The sequence below is a fragment of the Helianthus annuus genome, chromosome 5 (assembly GCF_002127325.2).
Source record: "Helianthus annuus cultivar XRQ/B chromosome 5, HanXRQr2.0-SUNRISE, whole genome shotgun sequence".
Taxonomy (NCBI): Eukaryota; Viridiplantae; Streptophyta; class Magnoliopsida; order Asterales; family Asteraceae; genus Helianthus; species Helianthus annuus.
In genome coordinates this window covers 126,112,897-126,133,372 of record NC_035437.2, presented here as the reverse complement: position 1 = coordinate 126,133,372, position 20,476 = coordinate 126,112,897, and the positions used below count along the sequence as shown (strand labels likewise).

The 20,476-nt window shown below is 35.7% G+C and overlaps 1 protein-coding gene and 2 long non-coding RNA genes across 3 annotated transcripts; 2 read left to right on the top strand and 1 right to left on the bottom strand.

The window, feature by feature from the left end:
- Positions 1-4,797: 4,797 nt before the first annotated feature.
- On the top strand, positions 4,798-6,444 carry LOC110939123. The gene is made up of 4 exons (XR_002591987.1): positions 4,798-4,871; positions 5,370-5,479; positions 5,808-5,858; positions 6,270-6,444. It is a non-coding gene; the product is annotated as an uncharacterized LOC110939123 (long non-coding RNA).
- A 3,639-nt stretch (positions 6,445-10,083) lies between these two features.
- On the top strand, positions 10,084-11,742 carry LOC110941216. The gene is made up of 4 exons (XR_002593921.2): positions 10,084-10,159; positions 10,670-10,779; positions 11,107-11,157; positions 11,568-11,742. It is a non-coding gene; the product is annotated as an uncharacterized LOC110941216 (long non-coding RNA).
- Positions 11,743-15,818: 4,076 nt separating this feature from the next.
- LOC110941215 (histone H4) lies at positions 15,819-16,375 on the bottom strand. The gene has a single exon (XM_022182843.2). The coding sequence runs from the start codon at positions 16,309-16,311 to the stop codon at positions 16,000-16,002; it is 312 nt and encodes a 103-aa protein (XP_022038535.1). The 5' UTR covers positions 16,312-16,375; the 3' UTR covers positions 15,819-15,999.
- Between the last annotated feature and the right edge of the window lie 4,101 nt (positions 16,376-20,476).

The window sequence follows — 20,476 nt, the reverse complement described above, 5'->3', positions numbered from 1 at the left end:
CCAATTTGTCCGTAAAAAAAAGGTTTGTTAAGAGTAAAACAAGTATCGAAAATGTCGCCCACCAAAAAGATTTTCTGTTTAAAATTTTATTTTCGGGCAAAAGGACTCATGAAAATAAAGATTTTAGGGGGGGATATATTCAGAAAATCCAAAAACAAATGCTTATGTCTGACTCCTGCTAGAAGAAGTGATAGAAAATTACTAACACTTTGTCATTTCTTGCAAAAACAGAAAACAAAAGAAATCGGCGTACCAAGCAACGACGTGTCGGTAGATTCAGCAACACCGATGAGTAAACTGCTGTTAGGGAGCAAAACATAACGACTACACAAGAATTCTGGCTTATCTCAGGCATTACGCATCTCAGTGGGTAACACGTTGCGGCATATGGCTAAATGGTCTTAAATCTTGTGTTGACAGATTGCCAAAGTCTGATATTTCGAGTCTTTATATTGGTATTTCATTCGGAGGATATCATAGTTGTTCTTCTGCTGCATCCAGATATATGCTGACCTAGACGCTATGATATCCTTTTAATAATAAGTGCCTTAAAAAAAAGGGCCAAACCCCTCCTAATAAGCGCCATTTTTGGCCGAAACCCATAATAAGCGCCAATTTTGGCCAAAAACCTTAGATAGATTAGTTTGGTAACTCTGCTGTACGGTAGTACTGACCTGTTCACCGAACTATCTGTCTTAGCCCTCGATAGCTCTTGGGATCTCTGTTGTACGAAAGTACAGACCTGATCTCCGCTCTATCGTTGAAGAGAATGAAACTAATATACTCACCTGTTATGAGGAATCTTTGTGCATACCTTGATCGCGGGGGTATGTCCTGATGTGGGACCCACGGACGTAATGTTTCTATTTTCAATAGCTGGTGTGGGGGCCATTGAAGACTTGTCAATATTACCAAAAACATGATAAAAGCGCTCTCCGAAGGAATGTTGAAAGAAGGATGCATGGATTTAAGCGGACAAACATACTGGCAGTTTTTCTTGTGCCCTGGTTAGTATATAATAATAATAATAATAATAATAATAATAATAATAATAATAATAATAATAAATAAAGAAATTGGCAAGTGTCGGCAATATGATCTTCAGCAGGTATGTCGGCGAGCGTTGAATGTTTCAAGAAAATCTGCATCAAATGGAACCTCCCAGAGCAGGAAATTCGGAGTTCGGAGTCAAAATGGTCCAAATTATTTTGTGAATATTTTAAAATAAATAATATTTTAAACAAAACTGGGCACGTTTTACGAGAAAGTTTGAAATCAACGAACGAATTTAAAATTGTTTGAAATCCCTCTATTGGCGGCGAAATTAAGATACCAGCGAAATTATAATATCGCTGGATATCAAAATTCACATATAAATATCTTTCACAACCGTCATTTATCCAAAGTTTTTCAAAAATCCTTCATCTTCCTCATCTCTAAAAACCGAAACGGTTTCTTCGCCAAAACTTTTAAACCTCTCACAAGATTCATTTTTGCTCAAGATTATCAGGTAATCGTTGAGGCATATCGACATTTGCATCCTCTGCACTCATCGACTTCCGTTAACAGTTTATCGACTGATGAAATCTCAGCGAGCAAGAAAACACCCCCAAAGAAGCCGACGGATGAAGGATCCTCCAGAGTTCCTCTTATAAGGCCAACAAGGATATCAAAGCCACCGATTGCTCCACAAAGGGTCCGTCCGTTTCAAAAACTTTATGATAAGCTTGTGAAAGAAACCGGTCCATCTGCAGCCAAAGAAATCTGTCTTCTCAAGAACCAAGTCAGTGGCACAAACATCTTGAGAGAGATATTAAAAGATCAACGTAGGAAGAACAAAGAAATGAATGCTTATATGGCCAAGCAATCAAAATTCATAAGATTCCAACAGATGGGGATTGAAAAACTATACAGAATGTTGAGGAGTATATGTGCGAAGATGGAAATAGAGCCTATGTTTTCCTTTGAGTAAGTTTTCGATTTTGATGCATTCGTAGAAGAAGAAAGAACCAGAAAGGCGAAAGAAGCCGAGGCAAAGAAGAGGCATCTAGAGTCAACTGAAAAGGTGACCGAAGGAGATGAAAGCGATGAAGAAGTTGATAGAGATGAAATGCCTGCCAAATTCCTTGAGTGGGGACTGGAAGAGGAAGTCGTGTACGAGCAGGAAGATGGAAAAACTTTCTCCACACAGCATCCAGAGTGGTTCAAGAAAGAAAGAGAAAAGCTCCCTGATTTCTATCAGGTGATAACTGTAGAGAAGACTGAGGCCACCGACAAAATCATCAGCTGGATGTACAGTAATTTGAGGGGAATGTTCGTGGTTAAAAGACGAGGTGGCGTAATTCAGTATTTCAAGACTGGATTTGATCTCTTTACTCTTCCTAGGTGGGATCTGCGTGAGCTCGGCCGCCTGGATATTCTCAATCCAGAAGATAGAAGCATTGGCGGGGATTTTGAGCGCCTGATTGCTAAAGAATGTAACAAGGGTTTCCCAAATCACAGGCCACAGAGTCCAAGACGGAGAGTGTCGAAAACAACCATAGATCCAGTGACAGGGAAAGGTAAGGTGACGTGGGTGATTAACCCTGCTAAAGTTGTCACGAAGATCAAGCTCCCTGAAGAAGTTCCAGTTTCCCTCAACAATTTCAAAAAAATGGTTTTATGATAGCAAGACTGGTGAAGCTGTGATCAGATCCAACGAAAACGTGGATATCCGAATCTTGGATCCTATGGATGTGTTTATGTTTGGACTCTCCGATTTAACTGTACTAAATGCAAGCCGCATAAACGTTGGAGCTGGAAATGCAAATCTTGAGGAGGCCATGCTATTTCAGCGAGCTGTAGATCGAGCCTGGAAGATAAAGAGAGAAATGCTGGATCTCGTAAACAAAATCAAGAAAAGAAAATAATTTGAGGAAAAGAAGAAGGAAGCGAGGAAGAAAAAGAAGCATGAAAGAAAGAAAGAAAAGACCTCTGCTTCAACGATAGAGCCCACCTCAACTTCCCAGCCAACATCATCACCTCCGGCCTCATCCACATATGGAGGACCCGCCAACTAGTGAAGCTGTTACAACTCAAGAAACTCCTGTTGCACCAGTCGAGTCTCAAGCACCACCAGAAACGACAGGGCATGAAGACAATCCCAAAGAGCCTGAAAAGATAGCTACAGAGAATCCAGTGGAAACAACTGAAGAATGAGAATACAAGTATGCAACGATCTAGGAGGGATATTGTTGGAACTTTTGAGATCGTTCATACTTGTACTGGATTAGTTTTATAGTTATTTCTAGCTAATCTCATAGTTTGGGGGCCTAATTTGTAATTTCATGAAACTAGAAATCCTGACATGGTGTAGTTAAGATTCCAGCAAATTTATAATTATGCTGGCAAGTCAGGCACTATAAATAGCCCAAGCATTGTAACCATGTTAAGCTGTTGGCTCTTTGGTGAATGAAGTGTTGTATACATTAAATCTCTAGATTGTGTGCTCAAATCAGATTTCCAAGGTGCTTTATTGATTCATATACTTGTTTGGATTCAATACAACACTTGTTGTATTCATCAATCCATTAGCTTCATCTTCATTCTTGATCTTTCTTGACTTTTTCATAGTTCAAACACTTAATCAATAGGTGTTTTGGACTAAAACAACCAACCACTATAATCCGGATTGATATTGGGATCTACAAATAACAAATCTGATTTTAAGTTTAATATGTATTTATATTTCAAATAATCAAATTTATAAAAGAATATATTTATTACTTAATTTTATAAGATCAACTAATTGCATATAATTACCAACAATTACAGCCTGTTTCCTGACATTTTCTTTGAGCAATTCTCCCGGTGAAAAAGGAAAACAATTGAATTTCTTTAAAAATTCAGAATATTTATATATTATGTAAAATTAAATTAGTAACAATGTTTAAGATATTTATATTGATTTATTTTCTATTTTTAATTGATTTCTACATGATAAAATTCATGAATTATGAATGTATAAGATTATAATATTATTACATTCTTTAATCGTGAGATAAGGATTATATAGAAATTTATGATTTACTTTTTTTATATATTAAACCCATGTAATACACAGGTTTATAACACTTACAAGTTAAGATGATAGTTAATCTAGATTTTTTTTAATCCTTTGTAATACACGGGTTTATAAGCTAGTGTCCTTCGTATTTTAAGTTACCTCTTGTATTAAACAAGAATTGACTAAAGTGCCCCTCATGTAAAGGACAGGTACCAGGATTTTAAGGAATAACATGGATGCAGTTATTTTTAGGGGTAAAAAAGTTAGGAAAATGGCATTGGTGGTTGAAGTATTATAAATTCCTTTATGAGCTGATAGAGCTAAAGGAACTTAACCACATGCGCCAAAAACGTAATCTACTTTTTTCATTAAAAGGGTAAAAATAAATCCAATTTGCCCCATTAACGTGCAAGACACGTAATCGAACTTTACGTATAAAATTAACGGTCGTTAAACAACAAGACATAAACTATCACAGCATATGAAATAAAGGATCAACTTTTTCGGTTCGTTATATTTAGGATTAAAAGTGAAATTCACAATATACCTAAAGGTCGAAAACTCTAATTTACTAGTAAAAGAATAACTTTATTTGCATTATGATAGATCAAAATGATATTTTCTATAATAGTTGGGTTCCATTTTGAAAGCTCTTAAAATTCTTAGGGTAATTATAGTAAAATTTGCATTAGGGTAACCCCACAGTTCCTATTTAAACGAACACAATACCATTTTCATTACAATCACTCAATCACCGCCGCACCCTTTCTTCTCTTATTCATCCACATCCTTGCCCCAAAGATGGCATCTCTTTTTCGGTGCAAATGTAAGAGCTTTTATTTGTTTTACTTTTATCTAATTTGATTTGCCTCAAAATCTTTCTTTACATTTTTAAAAATCACTTTTTTGTTTTCAAAAGTACTAATGTGAGAATTTTGGTTTAATTAATTGTATGGATATGTATGCTTTGATTTTTTTGGTATTGATGTAACATATACGCATACTATCTCTATCGGTTTGAAAATTTAAGAAATTCATTACCATATACATTTTAAAATTTTTATTTTTGTATAAGCATGTTCTAGAATGGATCTAGAAACAAATGAAGAAGAATTTGTAAAAAATATTTTTTTGTTCCTTATTTGACGTGTAGTTATGAGAATTTTTTGTTCCTTATTTGAGGTGTAGTTATGAGGAATTTGTTTTTTTTTTTTTTGTTGCTTACAAATATTAGGTTTGCTATTATTCACCGATCTCACATCACTTTGACGTGTAGTTATGAGGATTTATGTTTGTTCCTTGTTTTGTTGGTTATAAATATTAGGTTTGGTGTTATTCACCGATCTCACATCACAAACGGGTCTGGCTAATCATTTAGGAGTAGACTATAGCATGTTGATTGTTCATAGCGTTTCAAGGGAGCAATTGAGAAAGGTAAAATCCAAAACCATTCAAACTACTTGAGAAAGTTAAAGGCGAAATTGCAAAAAAAAAAAAAGAAAAAAAAAAGAGGAATCAAGCGATGTTGTAAAATTTAAAATAAAAAAATATAGTTTTATATAATCTGATATGGATTAAAACAAAATTATAATATTAAGGTGTGATTTTTACTTAACATTGATGATCTATATATATTACCACCTAAAGCCTTTTGACATGGTAAATTATATTATATAAAAAATAGAAAATAATTCAGATTTTATTTTTGTTTTTATTTTTTCGTATGTGTTTAGGTTATCTAAGTTTGCTTGTCATATGTCAGGCTGGTTTATCTCAAACGTCTCGATGAAACCCGCGATTGGTGGTGTGTGAGGTAAAGGCACACCTATTATTGTTTCCTAGTTTGATAACTGTATAGTTGTTCTATACAGGGTTGCCTACTTAATAAAAAAAGTAAACCCTATGTTTGGACCCCCCAAATTTTTTAGATCCTCATTTTGAAATATCATGTATTTATAAAAATATAATAACGGATATTTATATATGCAATTGGTTTAATTTACCTACACATAACAATTGGAGTACGGTTTTTCTTCTAGATACCAATTGAAGCTTTTGATTCTATTGAATTTAAAATGATTTGGCTTTTTGGTCATATTTTAACACCATATTTTTTAGATGAACCCAAATAACCCTTATTTCAATGTTTGAATGTATTATTTACGTTGAACAAAACCAGTGGACTTGCCAACTTTCTGTTGACACTCTTATGCATGATTTGCAGGTCGTTAGGTACATCAGTGCACAGAAACTTGCAGTCTGAGGAGCTTGAAGTGTCATGTTGTGTGTTGTTTGAAGAGAACATTTAATATTATGCATTTTAAAACAATATGGTTTTGGTTTTTTTGAAACATTTACTTTTGCTTCCGCTGAATACATACTTTTGTTTGAAACGTTTATTTTGGAATACACTATTCATGTTGGACATGATGATTGTGTTTAATATTCTTTACTATAAGTACGATATGATTAGTGGCTAGATCCTGGTACATCACACGCCTTGCGGTAAAACCAGAATATGGTAATTTGGGGGTGTGACATAATAAACCAAAATCAAATGCTTGGATGATTTGGTTTAAAACAAACATCTTTCAGAAAAGTTTTTAGCGTTAGACGTTTAAAACTTAGTACTTTTTTAACTACTCTTTAACCACTATCGTCCCTAAGAATCTTTGAAAATTCTAATGTTCGGGGCAGGTATAAAAAAATATGTCTCTATGACATTTTTTTTTAAATTTATATGGTAAAAAACTTAAAATATAAAAACATTTTTAAAAAATTCAGGCCACATGGAGAGTGGGATTTAGACGGTTGACATCTCCTCCAAGGCGTAGAGAGGGGAAAGATGTCAAGCAACAACCATGAAACTTTTCTTATGTACAATATACATAATGAAACCTAATAAAATAAAAAAGCTTATTAAAGTTTTTTTTATTTTATCAAAAATAAATATACAAACTATGATACCCATTTAAATTAATAAATAAACCTATTAAACAAATTATTAAACTCACTAAAAATATTACCAGAGGCCACCGGTCTCGACACCTCATCTCCTCCAAAGGGTACTCGTGGGATGCCGCTTTTCCTGCGTTGTTATTCCTGGAAACCCGCCCCCTACGTCGCCTTCCAAACTCAACGGTAAAAAACACACACACATTCAACCCTACCCGACCTCCCCTACCTGCGACCTCGACATCAGTGTTGTGTTCCTGTTATACCCGAGCAATCCACAAACCCTAGCCGATGTACGCCCCCAAACACCCTAATCATAGATACTCCCGATACACTGCTTGCTTGTTCTTTATTTAAATTAAATATAAATATACATATTAGATTAGATTAGCCACTTAAAATGTGTAACAACCTCACAAATTTTCTGTTACCTATTCCTAAAAGGCACAGTAAGAAACCCTAATTAGAACCTCAGGTAGTACGGTGCGACTCGAAACGGAAAAACGGACGAAACCAGCAACAGGGCCCCCTAAAACTCAAGGGGGGATCCCCTAAATGTTCCGCGACTCGCGACAGAAGATCTAGACACGTTTCATTCGAACTTGACACATTTCTAGGATATACTCGACACAAAACAGGTCTAGGCTAGATAGCCTATCCCTGCAACTCGCGCCAGGAATGGCAGAGCCCGTCGCGACACGCGGGTCGGGTCAATTTTGGCTATAAAGCCCAGGGGTTGGCACAGGATCAGATTACATATTTCGATGAAAAATTACGTTCGTTTCACTGATCAATCGTCTGTTTCTTTCAAAATACAATCAAAACCTCGAATTTCTGCAGCAATAACGGGGTAATAACTCGATCACTGCTACGGTACAATATCCGATCGATTAAAACCGATTTGATGGATGTTTAAGTGCTGCCTACATTGGGCTATACTTTGTCATTCGTCGTGAGGATTTCGATCTCGCGATTATCGTAAACGTTGTATTAAGTTACTAAGCTAGTTTCGTTTGCATTGTATATTTAACTAGGTTTACCAGCTTAACCAGTAGGCAAGCTTTGACTGTTTAAACCTGCAATGTGAGTCATTCTCTTTTTACCAAATTGTTTTCAAAACCCTACTTGTTTTCAAGGTTGTAATTAGAGTGATTAAGTTTTTGTATTCTACAAGAACTGCCGGTATGTGGGGTTTTGTATACACTACTTGATAATCTTCACCATTGGACAACGGGTTAGCCAATGTGTGATATGACCATAGTCACAGATCCGGTCGAGTGACAAATACCGATTTGGGGTAATTGGTTGATATAAACATTGTAATCACTCTTAATTAGGGCTGCAAACGAACCAAACGTACGGCGAACAGTTCGTGAACCGTTCGGCGGGAAGTTCATTTGTGTTCGTTCATTTATGTTCGTGAACATTCGGTAACGTGTTCGCTTGTGTTCGATAGTTCATTAGTGATTTTAGTTTTTATATTTATTTAAATACTTCAAAATTCAGACAAATTAAATATCTAATAAGTGTAAGTGTATTATATATTTTGTTCATGTACGATTGTTTGTGTTCGTTTGTTTCCATTTGTGTTCATGAACATTAGTGTGTGCTCATTTGTGTTCGTCAACATTCGTTTTTGTTCTTTGCCTAAAATTAACAAACAAACACGAACAAGTTCATTTCCTTAACAAACGAACACGAACATAAAATCTCGTTCGATAAGTGTTCGTGAACGGTTCGGTTCGCGAACACATATATTTCTTAACAAACGAACACGAACAAGGTCTTGTTCGTGTTCGTTTGGTTCGTTTGCAGCCCTAAAAATATCCAATTATATATTTAGAAAAATACCCAAAACCAATATTTTTATTTTCTAAATCACTTAAAATGTAAATAATTACAAAAATAATAATTTATCAGGCTAATCGTTCAACAAGTGCCAAAATTATTCCAAATTATTAGAAACTCATTTAGTGGAATAACAAATCTGATTTTAAGTTTAATATGTATTTATATTTCAAATAATCAAATTTATAAAAGAATATATTTATTACTTAATTTTATAAGATCAACTAATTGCACATAATTACCAACAATTACAGCATGTTTCCTGACATTTTCTTTGAGCAATTCTCCCGATGAAAAAGGAAAACAATTGAATTTCTTTAAAAATGCAGAATATTTATATATTATGTAAAAACTAAATTAGTAACAATGTTTAAAATATTTATATTGATTTATTTTCTATTTTTAATTGATTTCTATATGATAAAATTCATGAATTATGAATGTATAAGATTATAATATTATTACATTCTTTAATCGTGAGATAAGGATTATATAGAAATTTATGATTTACTTTTTTTATATATTAAACCCATGTAATACACAGGTTTATAACACTTACAAGTTAAGATGATAGTTAATCTAGATTTTTTTAATCCTTTGTAATACACGGGTTTAAAGATAGTGTCCTTCGTATTTTAAGTTACCTCTTGTATTAAACAAGAATTGACTAAAGTGCCCCTCATGTAAAGGACAGGTACCAGGATTTTAAGGAATAACATGGATGCAGTTATTTTTAGGGGTAAAAAAGTTAGGAAAATGGCATTGGTGGTTGAAGTATTATAAATTCCTTTATGAGTTGATAGAGCTAAAGGAACTTAACCACATGCGCCAAAAACGTAATCTACTTTTTTCATTAAAAGGGTAAAAATAAATCCAATTTGCCCTATTAATGTGCAAGACACGTAATCGAACTTTACATATAAAATTAACGGTCGTTAAACAACAAGACATAAACTATCACAGCATATGAAATAAAGGATCAACTTTTTCGGTTCGTTATATTTAAGATTAAAAGTGAAATTCACAATATACATAAAGGTCGAGAACTCTAATTTACTAGTAAAAGAATAACTTTATTTGCATTATGATAGATCAAAATGATATTTTCTATAATAGTTGGGTTCCATTTTGAAAGCTCTTAAAATTCTTAGGGTAATTATAGTAAAATTTGCATTAGGGTAACCCCACAGTTCCTATTTAAACGAACACAATACCATTTTCATTACAATCACTCAATCACCGCCGCACCCTTTCTTCTCTTATTCATCCACATCCTTGCCCCAAAGATGGCTTCTCTTTTTCAGTGCAAATGTAAGAGCTTTTATTTGTTTTACTTTTATCTAATTTGATTTGCCTCATAATCTTTCTTTACTTTTTTAAAAATCACTTTTTGTTTTCAAAATTACTAATGTGAGAATTTTGGTTTAATTAATTGTATGGATATGTATGCTTTGATTTTGTTGGTATTGATGTAACATATACGCATACTAACTCTATCGGTTTGAAAATTTAAGAAATTCATTGCCAATACAATTTTTAAATTTTTATTTTTGTATAAGCATGTTTTAGAATGGATCTAGAAACAAATGAAGAAGAATTTGTATAAAAAATATTTTTTTGTTCCTCATTTGACGTGTAGTTATGAGAATTTTTTTGTTCCTTATTTGAGGTGTAGTTATGAGGAATTTGTTTTTTTTTTTTTTGTTTGTTTTGTTGCTTATAAATGTTAGGTTTGCTATTATTCACCGATCTCACATCACTTTGACGTGTAGTTATGAGGATTTTATGTTTGTTGCTTGTTTTGTTGGTTATAAATATTAGGTTTGGTGTTATTCACCGATCTCACATCACAAACGGGTCTGGCTAATCATTTAGGAGCAGACTATAGCATGTTGATTGTTCATAGCGTTTCAAGGGAGCAATTGAGAAAGGTAAAATCCAAAACCATTCAAACTAATTGAGAAAGTTAAAGGCGAAATTGCAAAAAAAAAAAAAAAAAAAAAAAAAGGAATCAAGCGATGTTGTAAAATTAAAAATAAAAAAATATAGTTTTATATAATCTGATATGGATTAAAACAAAATTATAATATTAAGGTGTGATTTTTACTAAACAATGTTGATTTATATATAATACCACCTAAAGCCTTTTGACATGGTAAATTATATTATATAAAATATAGAAAATAATTCAAATTTTATTTTTGTTTTTATTTTTTTGTATGTGTTTGGGTTATCTAAGTTTGCTTGTCATATGTTAGGTTGGTTTATCTCAAACGTCTCGATGAAACCCGCGATTGGTGGTGTGTGAGGTAAAGGCACACCTATTATTGTTTCCTAGTTTGATAACCGTATAGTTGTTCTATACAGGGTTGCCTACTTAATAAAAAAAGTAAGCCCTATGTTTGGACCCCCAAATTTTTTAGATCCTCATTTTGAAATATCATGTATTTATAAAAATATAATAACGGATATTTATATATGCAATTGGTTTAATTTACCTACACATAACAATTGGAGTACGGTTTTTCTTCTAGATACCAATTGAAGCTTTTAATTCTATTGAATTTAAAATGATTTGGCTTTTTGGTCATATTTTAACACCATATTTTTTAGATGAACCCAAATAACCCTTATTTTAATGTTTGAATGTATTATTTACGTTGAACTAAACTAGTGGACTTGCCAACTTTCTGTTGACACTCTTATGCATGATTTGCAGGTCGTTTGGTACATCAGTGCACAGAAACTTGCAGTCTGAGGAGCTTGAAGTGTCATGTTGTGTGTTGTTTGAAGAGAACATTTAATATTATGCATTTTAAAACAATATGGTTTTGGTTGTTTTGAAACATATACTTTTGCTTCCGCTGAATACATACTTTTGTTTGAAACGTTTATTTTGGAATACACTATTCATGTTGGACATGATGATTGTGTTTAATATTCTTTACTATACGTACGATATGATTAGTGGCTAGATCCTGGTACATCACACGCCTTGCAGTAAAACCAGCATATGGTAATTTGGGGGTGTGACATAATAAACCAAAATCAAATGCTTGTATCCCACACCCACAAGGGTGTGACTAAATAAGGTCGCGATACCAACTTCCCATAGTAATGAAAAAAGGTCATCCCACGAAAGAAAATGGGAGTCGATACCACATCCCATACTCATGAGGAAAGGGTGTGAATCCACAATATGCTTGCTTGACTAAATTCAATAACCGAATGAACACATAACCTAATAATAAATGAACTACACATTGATATTGCATGCTTGATTATAATTCGAAATGAATAAGAAAATTTTTGATAGAATGATACACCCCAAAAAGTTATTGCAAAAAGGGGAATATAATTTACTCACTGTTTGTGAAGATTCGATCTACTAAATATACAACCACACAATTTGTGAAATTCGACAAGATATTTATCGTAAAAATTAATATAACAAACCCTAAAGATTTATAAAATAAATAACAAGCAACAACTCTACGAAATTGGGTTCCCCTCTTTGGAGACTTAAAATACTAACAATATGTCTTTTGTATAAACTGAATGCACTCGCCAGTATTTTTCGCTGATCAAATCTTTTTAAAACATGTTTCAGGTAGTTTATTGTGAAGAAAAGGAAAAGTGTCACGCAGCACTCCAGCTTAAATGAAGCGGCTCAGTAAGTAGAAATAAACATGTTTTTTGTAATCAAAGGATTTCCCATTGAAATTCTTTTCTTGTAAATACAGGGTTTATCCCGAAATTAATAATAAAATAATTCGATATTTTTAAAAACTCTGATATTATTTTTCTAACAACATGGTCCTGTTGAAATTTCCGCTGCCAATTCAATACCGATACCACGGGTTTCTGTCCCGCGGCTTCCGAACCAGACAAAATGGGTCGGGGGCCGTGACAATATGACATTTTCACATGAAAAAAAAACTTAAAAAATTACTACCGCTTGGAAGTTCTTCTAATCACACTTATTTTGTTGATATGGCAAGCGTAGAATGACAAACTTTTTTACAATAAAAATGGCATAATTTGTCGCAACCCCTCGACCCCTAACAACCCGGGAACGGGCGGCTGCGACCAGTTTCGGTGGTATCTGTTGTTTTATCCATTTTGGCAGCGTAATTTACATCAGGACCGTAGTTAGGAAATATTTTATCAGAGAAAAATACCACGCTTTTATAATATCAAATACATGGGAAATTCCCAAGTTTCAGTACACACATTTCCATAGGGATAAAACCCTATTTTATTTAATAAAAACATCTATTTATTTTAGGTAACTTTATTGCCACTTTTCCAAGCCTTCAGTGTTGTCCAGCTGGCTTCTATTTGGCTTTCACATTTTGTTACCTGAAACGCGTTTTAAAAACATTTTGTCAGTGGGAAATACTGGTGAGTGAATCCCAGTTTAATCAAGTTTAAATAAAAACCATTGTACAGTATTGAGGGCGGTCGCGCAATTACATTTGTTCCAAGTCTTACTAATTACCACCCACGGTACTGTCAACCCGACTTGTGGAAATGTTACTCCTCGCAAGGTAGTAACAAATTTTGTATACAAAACCCCAAATATACCGACGATAATTGTATCCTTACAAATACTCAATAACTGCTTAATATAAATTAATTAAGTGAGGTTTTGTAAAAACAGTTGCAAAAAGGAGATTACTCACATTGATGTCTAAAATTATCCTTTAGGGTTTCCTGGTGACAATCTATAAATTACATAAATGCATACGCGTTAGTATAATAACCCATTTTAACATTAGTAATACCTTCCCCGAGACGGCATTCTAACGACTACGTCAGGCAGAACCACGACAGCCGTTACGGAACTCTAGATCAATCGGGCAGCGTATCTAATACGTATCCAGGGGTTATGATACTTACAACGGAGCAGAACTTCGTTATTTAGGGGGATATTATACCCGAGTATAGTGCCTACTATATAGTAATTCAAGAGAGAAAGTGAGAATTGAGCGACGGAAACTGAAGGCCCGAGCTCCCATTATATAGGAGCTGATTTCGAGTTTCACGCGGCCCGTGTAAGGTGAGACCACGGGCTACGCGGCCCGCGTAGTAGACTGGGTAGGCCCTAGCCTGGCCCAGTCATCGCACTAGCTCCGCCACGATGATGACACGTGGCAGCACCGGGTGTCGCCTGAGCTTGTAGTTGTCCCGGCCTGCGTAAGCAGTAGCCAAAGGCTATGCGCCCCGCGAGCGCCCATAAAATTTTGTTTTTAATTAATTTTTATAAAAATAAAGGTATTTGGGCTCGGTTTTCACATACGGGTGTATTTTAGGACATTTTAGGATATTTTAAAATATTTTAGGGCGTCAGAAAAATTCAGGAGGGTTGTTATATAATTCATAAGGTTATTCAAGACGTGAAGGAAATCTCGTCGCGATGGATTAAAGAACAAGCTAAAATTGAGGTGCCGCCGTGGGACGAGTGGAGATATTTTAAATATAATGTTTGATTGTTTAGTTTCTGTTTCTGCTCTGTTTTCATTGTATCAGTTGCATTATTATTTTTGTTCTTATTTTGTTCTGTCTTGTTTTATTTGTATCAGTTGTGTTCTTGTGTTCTTGGCGCCTTAGTTTCTTGCTAAGGGGTCATTGGTTTGTGTTAAACGAAGGTTTCGTTTGCCACTAGAAAAAAAATATATATAATCACACTCAAACATCCTACAATCAACTATATTAGAATATACATATATAGAACTAGATTCATATGTGAATAACCCGCTTGGTTGTAAATGGCATACACGGTCAATGCTCCACAAGACCACAACTAAAAGGGTGTTTGGCCTAGCTTTTATTTTTTTGGCTTATGCTTATATTTTAAAGTAGCTTATGCTTATTTTCTTTCATTTGATAAGCTATTTTTAAGTGTTTGGATTAGCTTTTGATAATTAATAATTAATCTTTAGTTGTTTGTTAAGTTATTTTGTATTATAGGAAGGGGTATAATATCATTGTGTGTAATGAGTAAAAAAACCATCTTCTTCAAATAAGCTGAAAAACCATGTTCCCATAAGCTTCTTGGAATTAGCTTATATAAGCTAATAAGCATAAGCTTAAAAGGCTAAACCAAACACTCATTAGTGCTTATTTTGTAAAAATAAGCTAAAAAGCTATAAGCTTGGATAAAAAAGCTAGGCCAAACACCCCTAAGCAAATGCCTTACAAATACCTGATTATGAACTCAATACACTAACCAATACCAACTTGAAAACCAATTTATATAATATTAAAGACAAAGGTCGGTGACCTTTGTCTTTATATCATCTATAAAAGACAAAACAAATGATGCTTCAATGACTGAGTTCTAGAGTTTAGAGTTGTCAGACCTCTCTTGCTTCCTTTGACTTTTTTTTTTTACATTTTCATTTCTTTTCTTTAAAGTTTTGAATCAACAAAAAAGACCCTTATACTTTCAAGTTTTTCCACTTTACACCCTTAATTTTTGACATGAAATACTATTAACCTTTATCTTTAAGTAAGTTGCACATTCATTTCTAACTTTCACTAATTGACAACTTTGACCTTCTTCACCTTTTCTACTTAATAACTTGACACCTCCTTTGGTTTAAATGACTTTTACGATTTTACACCGCAACGTGAACAAATTATTATACTTTTTTTATCTATGTTCTACTTATTTTGTGTACGTTCGTAAACTGTATTTGAAAGCAAGTCGGGTCAAATATACTACGTTTTCATTCGATTTCATTCGATGGCGATGTAATTTTTTTAATTAAAGAGTCGGGTCAAATATACAGTATAAATACGAGTTACTTTAACTTTAGACGTCGTCGTAACGCGCAGCGGGTCAAAATCCTAGTACCAACTTGAAAACCCAATTCTCTATAAATTTACCAAGCATTAATCAATATTAACTACACTTAATTATTGGTTACCCAAACAAAATCAAAAGCAATTCACAGTATCGCTATAGCTGAACGCTGATTATTGAATTGATTTCAAATTGAGCTGCAGTGCCTTCAACACAATTATCAAAACAATCAACAGTCAAACAAAAGAACATTGATCATAACAAGCGAACCCTTCGTTAACGAAACTTTCAATTTACACATAACCCTAACCAAAACAACAAAACATAAAAGCTAACAATTTCAACCTCCAAATCCATAGAGTGTCCTCCCCTGCCTCTTAAGTGCATACACAACATCCATGGCAGTGACCGTCTTCCTGCGAGCATGCTCAGTGTATGTAACCGCATCACGAATCACATTCTCCAAGAAGATCTTCAACACACCACGAGTCTCCTCATAGATCAACCCACTGATCCTCTTCACTCCTCCTCTTCTCGCCAGCCTCCTGATCGCCGGCTTCGTGATCCCCTGAATGTTATCTCGGAGAACCTTTCGGTGACGCTTTGCTCCGCCCTTGCCCAGCCCCTTTCCTCCCTTACCACGGCCTGACATTCTTCAACAACGCTGATTTGAGATTTAGTGGTGATTTGATGAATTTGAAGGTGTGGGAGAGTGTTGGGGTTTATAGAAGGGGGGAAGTGTTTGGTTTATTGAAAATTGGGGGTGAGGGGTTTGAATGGACGGTTGATATGGGTAAGGATGGACGGTAGAGATGGCGATCCGTGTGGTGTGGTTTTTTGGGTTGTGAGGCGTTGATTGGTGTAGATCGGACGGTGAGTAATACACAAAGTGACTCGGATTGATGATAAATGGAAAGGATAAAAAAAGGCTAGGTCTATTCGCACACGCCCTTTGTCTTTTTGCACACCCAAAGCGCCCCGCTATGGCCAAAGCGGGGCGCTTTGGCTTTGGTCAACAGACAAGGACTGGTCAGTCCTTGTCTGTTGACTAAGCCAAAGCGCCCCGCTTTGGCCATAGCGGGGCGCTTTGGGTTTGCAAAAAGACAAACGGCTTGGGGCTTGGGGTGGGGATTATTTGGGTTGATTTTGGTTAGTTTTGTAGGGATTTTTGGTTGAATTAGTATGGTAGATATTTTTGAAGTAAAAAATTTTTATGTGATATTTGCCGTTATGAATGGGAATTTGTTTTTGAATGATTGAATGTTGCCTTTTTTGAATTAAAATGTCGTTATTTTATTAAATTAACGTTGTTTTATAATTACGTCGTTACGTCGTTATTTTTACAGAAGGTGTATATAATAAGTTGAACGAGCGTTAAATAAAGCGAACACGGTAAATAAAATATACAGAAAGCATTAAACGTAAACAATCCAGAACCAACGTGATGTAAATAGAAGATTAACTGCAATATATATATATATATATATATATCAGTTTGTACATACAATACACAACAAAAAGGTACAACTGAGTCAATAATAATACATAACAAAACACTAAACAAACAAACTAAATGTACTAATCCTCGTGCGGTGGGGACGGTGGGAGGGGACGTGGAGGCAACGCAGCGAGCTCTCGTAGCTCAACGAGCGTCTCGACCATCCACTCAATGAGTGCGCCCTGACGTCTGAGGCGCCGGTCGAAGTCCCGAGCCACCTCACGCGCTACCGGAGGTAGGTCAGCGTAAACGTGTTGCGGGTACTGTGGAGGCTCAGGAGCTGGCTCAACTGGTGGTACGTGGACCTCCTCGACCCGGTCCTCCTGCGCCGGATCATCCTGAGCCTGAGGCTGAGGCTGAGCCTGATCCTGAGCCTGAGCCTGACCCTCAGGCTGATCCTCAGGCTCATCGATGCCCAGAGCCCGTCGCTGAGCCCGCCGAGCGGCCTGCTGAACATCAGGAGGGGCTAAGATCCCAGGCCTCGCCTCGATAACAACCGGGATGACCTCCGGCAACTCCACTGGCTGAAAAATCAGCCCGTCAGCACCCCTGAACCGCAGACCGACATCAAAGGTACGGGTGATCTGCATAGCGGATACTGACGCGCGGCCCAACCTAGATGACGGGACCGGATCGGACAGCAGCGGATCTAGCTCGGGCACGATCCCTAGCGATCGTGCAATGGCAGTGATAAACGAGCCAGTGTGAAGAAACCCGCGGAGCTGCCGGTGGTATGCAGTAGCAAAGTACTCTGCCAGGCTGGCTGCTAGATCGCAGGGCTGGCGGCGTAGTAGGCAGTAAAGAAAGAAAAGGTCACTAAGGTTGACCTTCTCCTTGCTGGAACCCCGCGGCACGATAGTCGACGCAATCACCTGGTGCAGGTATCGGTACAAGGGATCTACAATGGTGGTGGCCTTTTGCCAGGATTTCCCAAAGGGAACCCTGGAAATGGCCCTCCAGAAACTAATAAGCGTCTGCCTGTCCATCATCGTAACAGCCTGCGTATACAAATCAGTATCAAGCTCAGGCTCAGTGTACAAACCTGTGTGGACAGCAAACTCCCGCACACTCATCTCAAACTGCTGACCGGCCAGACGGAATGTAACCTCGTGTACCGGAAATAAAGGGTCCTCCACGTAATCCGCCGGATGCGGCGCGTATGTAAACGTAGAGCAAAACTCGTACGTAAGCTCCGGGTACGAGTCCTCCATCGCCAACTGAAATAGGCGCGACCAAGGAGTATCTAGCCCAACTATCTCTCGCGCCCGCTCGATCTCCCCCACGGTAGCTAGCAGCTCCCAGTCTATACCTACGTGCTCCCCAATCGGTATAGTGCGCAACCTAGCGCATCTCCCTCTCGCCCGTGACCCCACCGGAAACTGAAGATACGGACACTCCGGCTCCTCCTCGCCCCCCTCCACTCCCTCATCAATATGCTCAATCTCCTCATCGGATAAATCCATCCCTGCACGTTGATCAATTAAACAAATATTAATAATTAAACAAATAATAATTATTAAACAAATAATAATTATTAAACAAATAATAATTAAATAAATAATAAATAAACTAATAATAATTATTAAACAAATAATAATTATTAAACAAATATTAATAAACTAATAATAATTATTAAACAAATAATAATTATTAAACAAATATTAATAAACTAATAATAAATAAACAAATAATTATTAATATTAATAAACTAATAATAATATTAATAATAATTAAACAAATAATAATTATTAAACAAATAATAATAATTAAACAAATAATAATTAAATAATAATAAATAAACTAATAATAATTATTAAACAAATAATAATTATTAAACAAATATTAATAAACTAATAATAATTATTAAACAAATAATAATTATTAAACAAATATTAATAAACTAATAATAATTAAATAATAATAAATAAACTAATAATAATATTAATAATAATTAAACAAATAATAATTATTAAACAAATAATAATAATTAAACAAATAATAATTAAATAATAATAAATAAACTAATAATAATTATTAAACAAATAATAATTATTAAAGCAAAAAAAAATAAATAAATAAACATGAACCAAAGCGCCCCGCTATGGCCTCGTCGCGGCGCTTTGGTTCTTCATTTTGAAGAACAGCAGCGAACACAGCAGCAGATCTAACCTCAAATCAACACAAACATGCAATATAATCGAATTAAATGATACACGAAGACTAAGGGCTTTAGATCTAACCTTTTAGCCGCTGAAAAGCTCGGAAAATCAACGAAAATGGCTCGAGTGTGTGTAATAGCACCGTTTGTGTGTGTTTGGTTGTTTGGGTGAAGTGAGGGGGAAGGTGCCCCGCTTCAGGGTATAACGAGGGACCAAAGCGCCCCGCTATGGCCATAGCGCGGCGCTTTGGGCCCAAAACGCCGCGTTATGGCCATAGCGGGGCGTTTTGGTGTTTTTTTAAATTTTTTTAAATTGTACTTAATTAACAAACGGGTCCATAAATAGTCTAAATTTTCCGTTTTTTCTTTTATACATCATTTTTTAATATATATGGACTATACGGCAAGTTTCGGATCAAATCGGTTACGTGTGATGTCTTATTCCGTTATCTCGTGTCATTTAGGTTTGAAATCACAAGTACTCCTGTGAGAAGTGTTATGTGTAACAGCCGCCTACCGTACATGAACATGACTTAATTTTTCATTAATTGCAGTATTATGATGTATGTTGTCATTTCGGGTCGTACAAGTGCGTATTGAATCCGATTGGGTCGTGTCGGTGACATTCGGTTTTTAACGTGATGTAACGCGTATATTGAACAAACACAAACGTGGTTATTATTAAACACATTTAGGATACACGAACACAAACGTGATTATTATTAAACACATTTAAGATACATCGTGAACATATGGGGTTGCATTAAGGTCGGGGGCACGATACGTAAGCATTTCGTACGTGTTGATCTGATCACTGTATAATGTATGCCAGGCTGCTGCGCGCTCTGTTCTGTTCGCTGTCCATAGTAGGTTTGGGGGAGGCATTGGATAAGAACCTCCAAGCTCTACATGTATGAAATGACCCTTGTCGACAAACACAACCGCAACTACCAGGTGAGGTTCATCAGCTTCGTTTGGGCCGCCCAGCATAGGGAAAATTGTATCGCTCCCACGAATGTCGAAGGTGTGAACAATCACACCGTATCGTTGGGCAATAAGAAACCCCGTCTCAGGCATCGTCATGTAATTTTCGATACCTGCTCGTCCCACCCCCTTGAAATCGATCCGTTTAACCAGCTCATCATAATGTCCTACATTTTC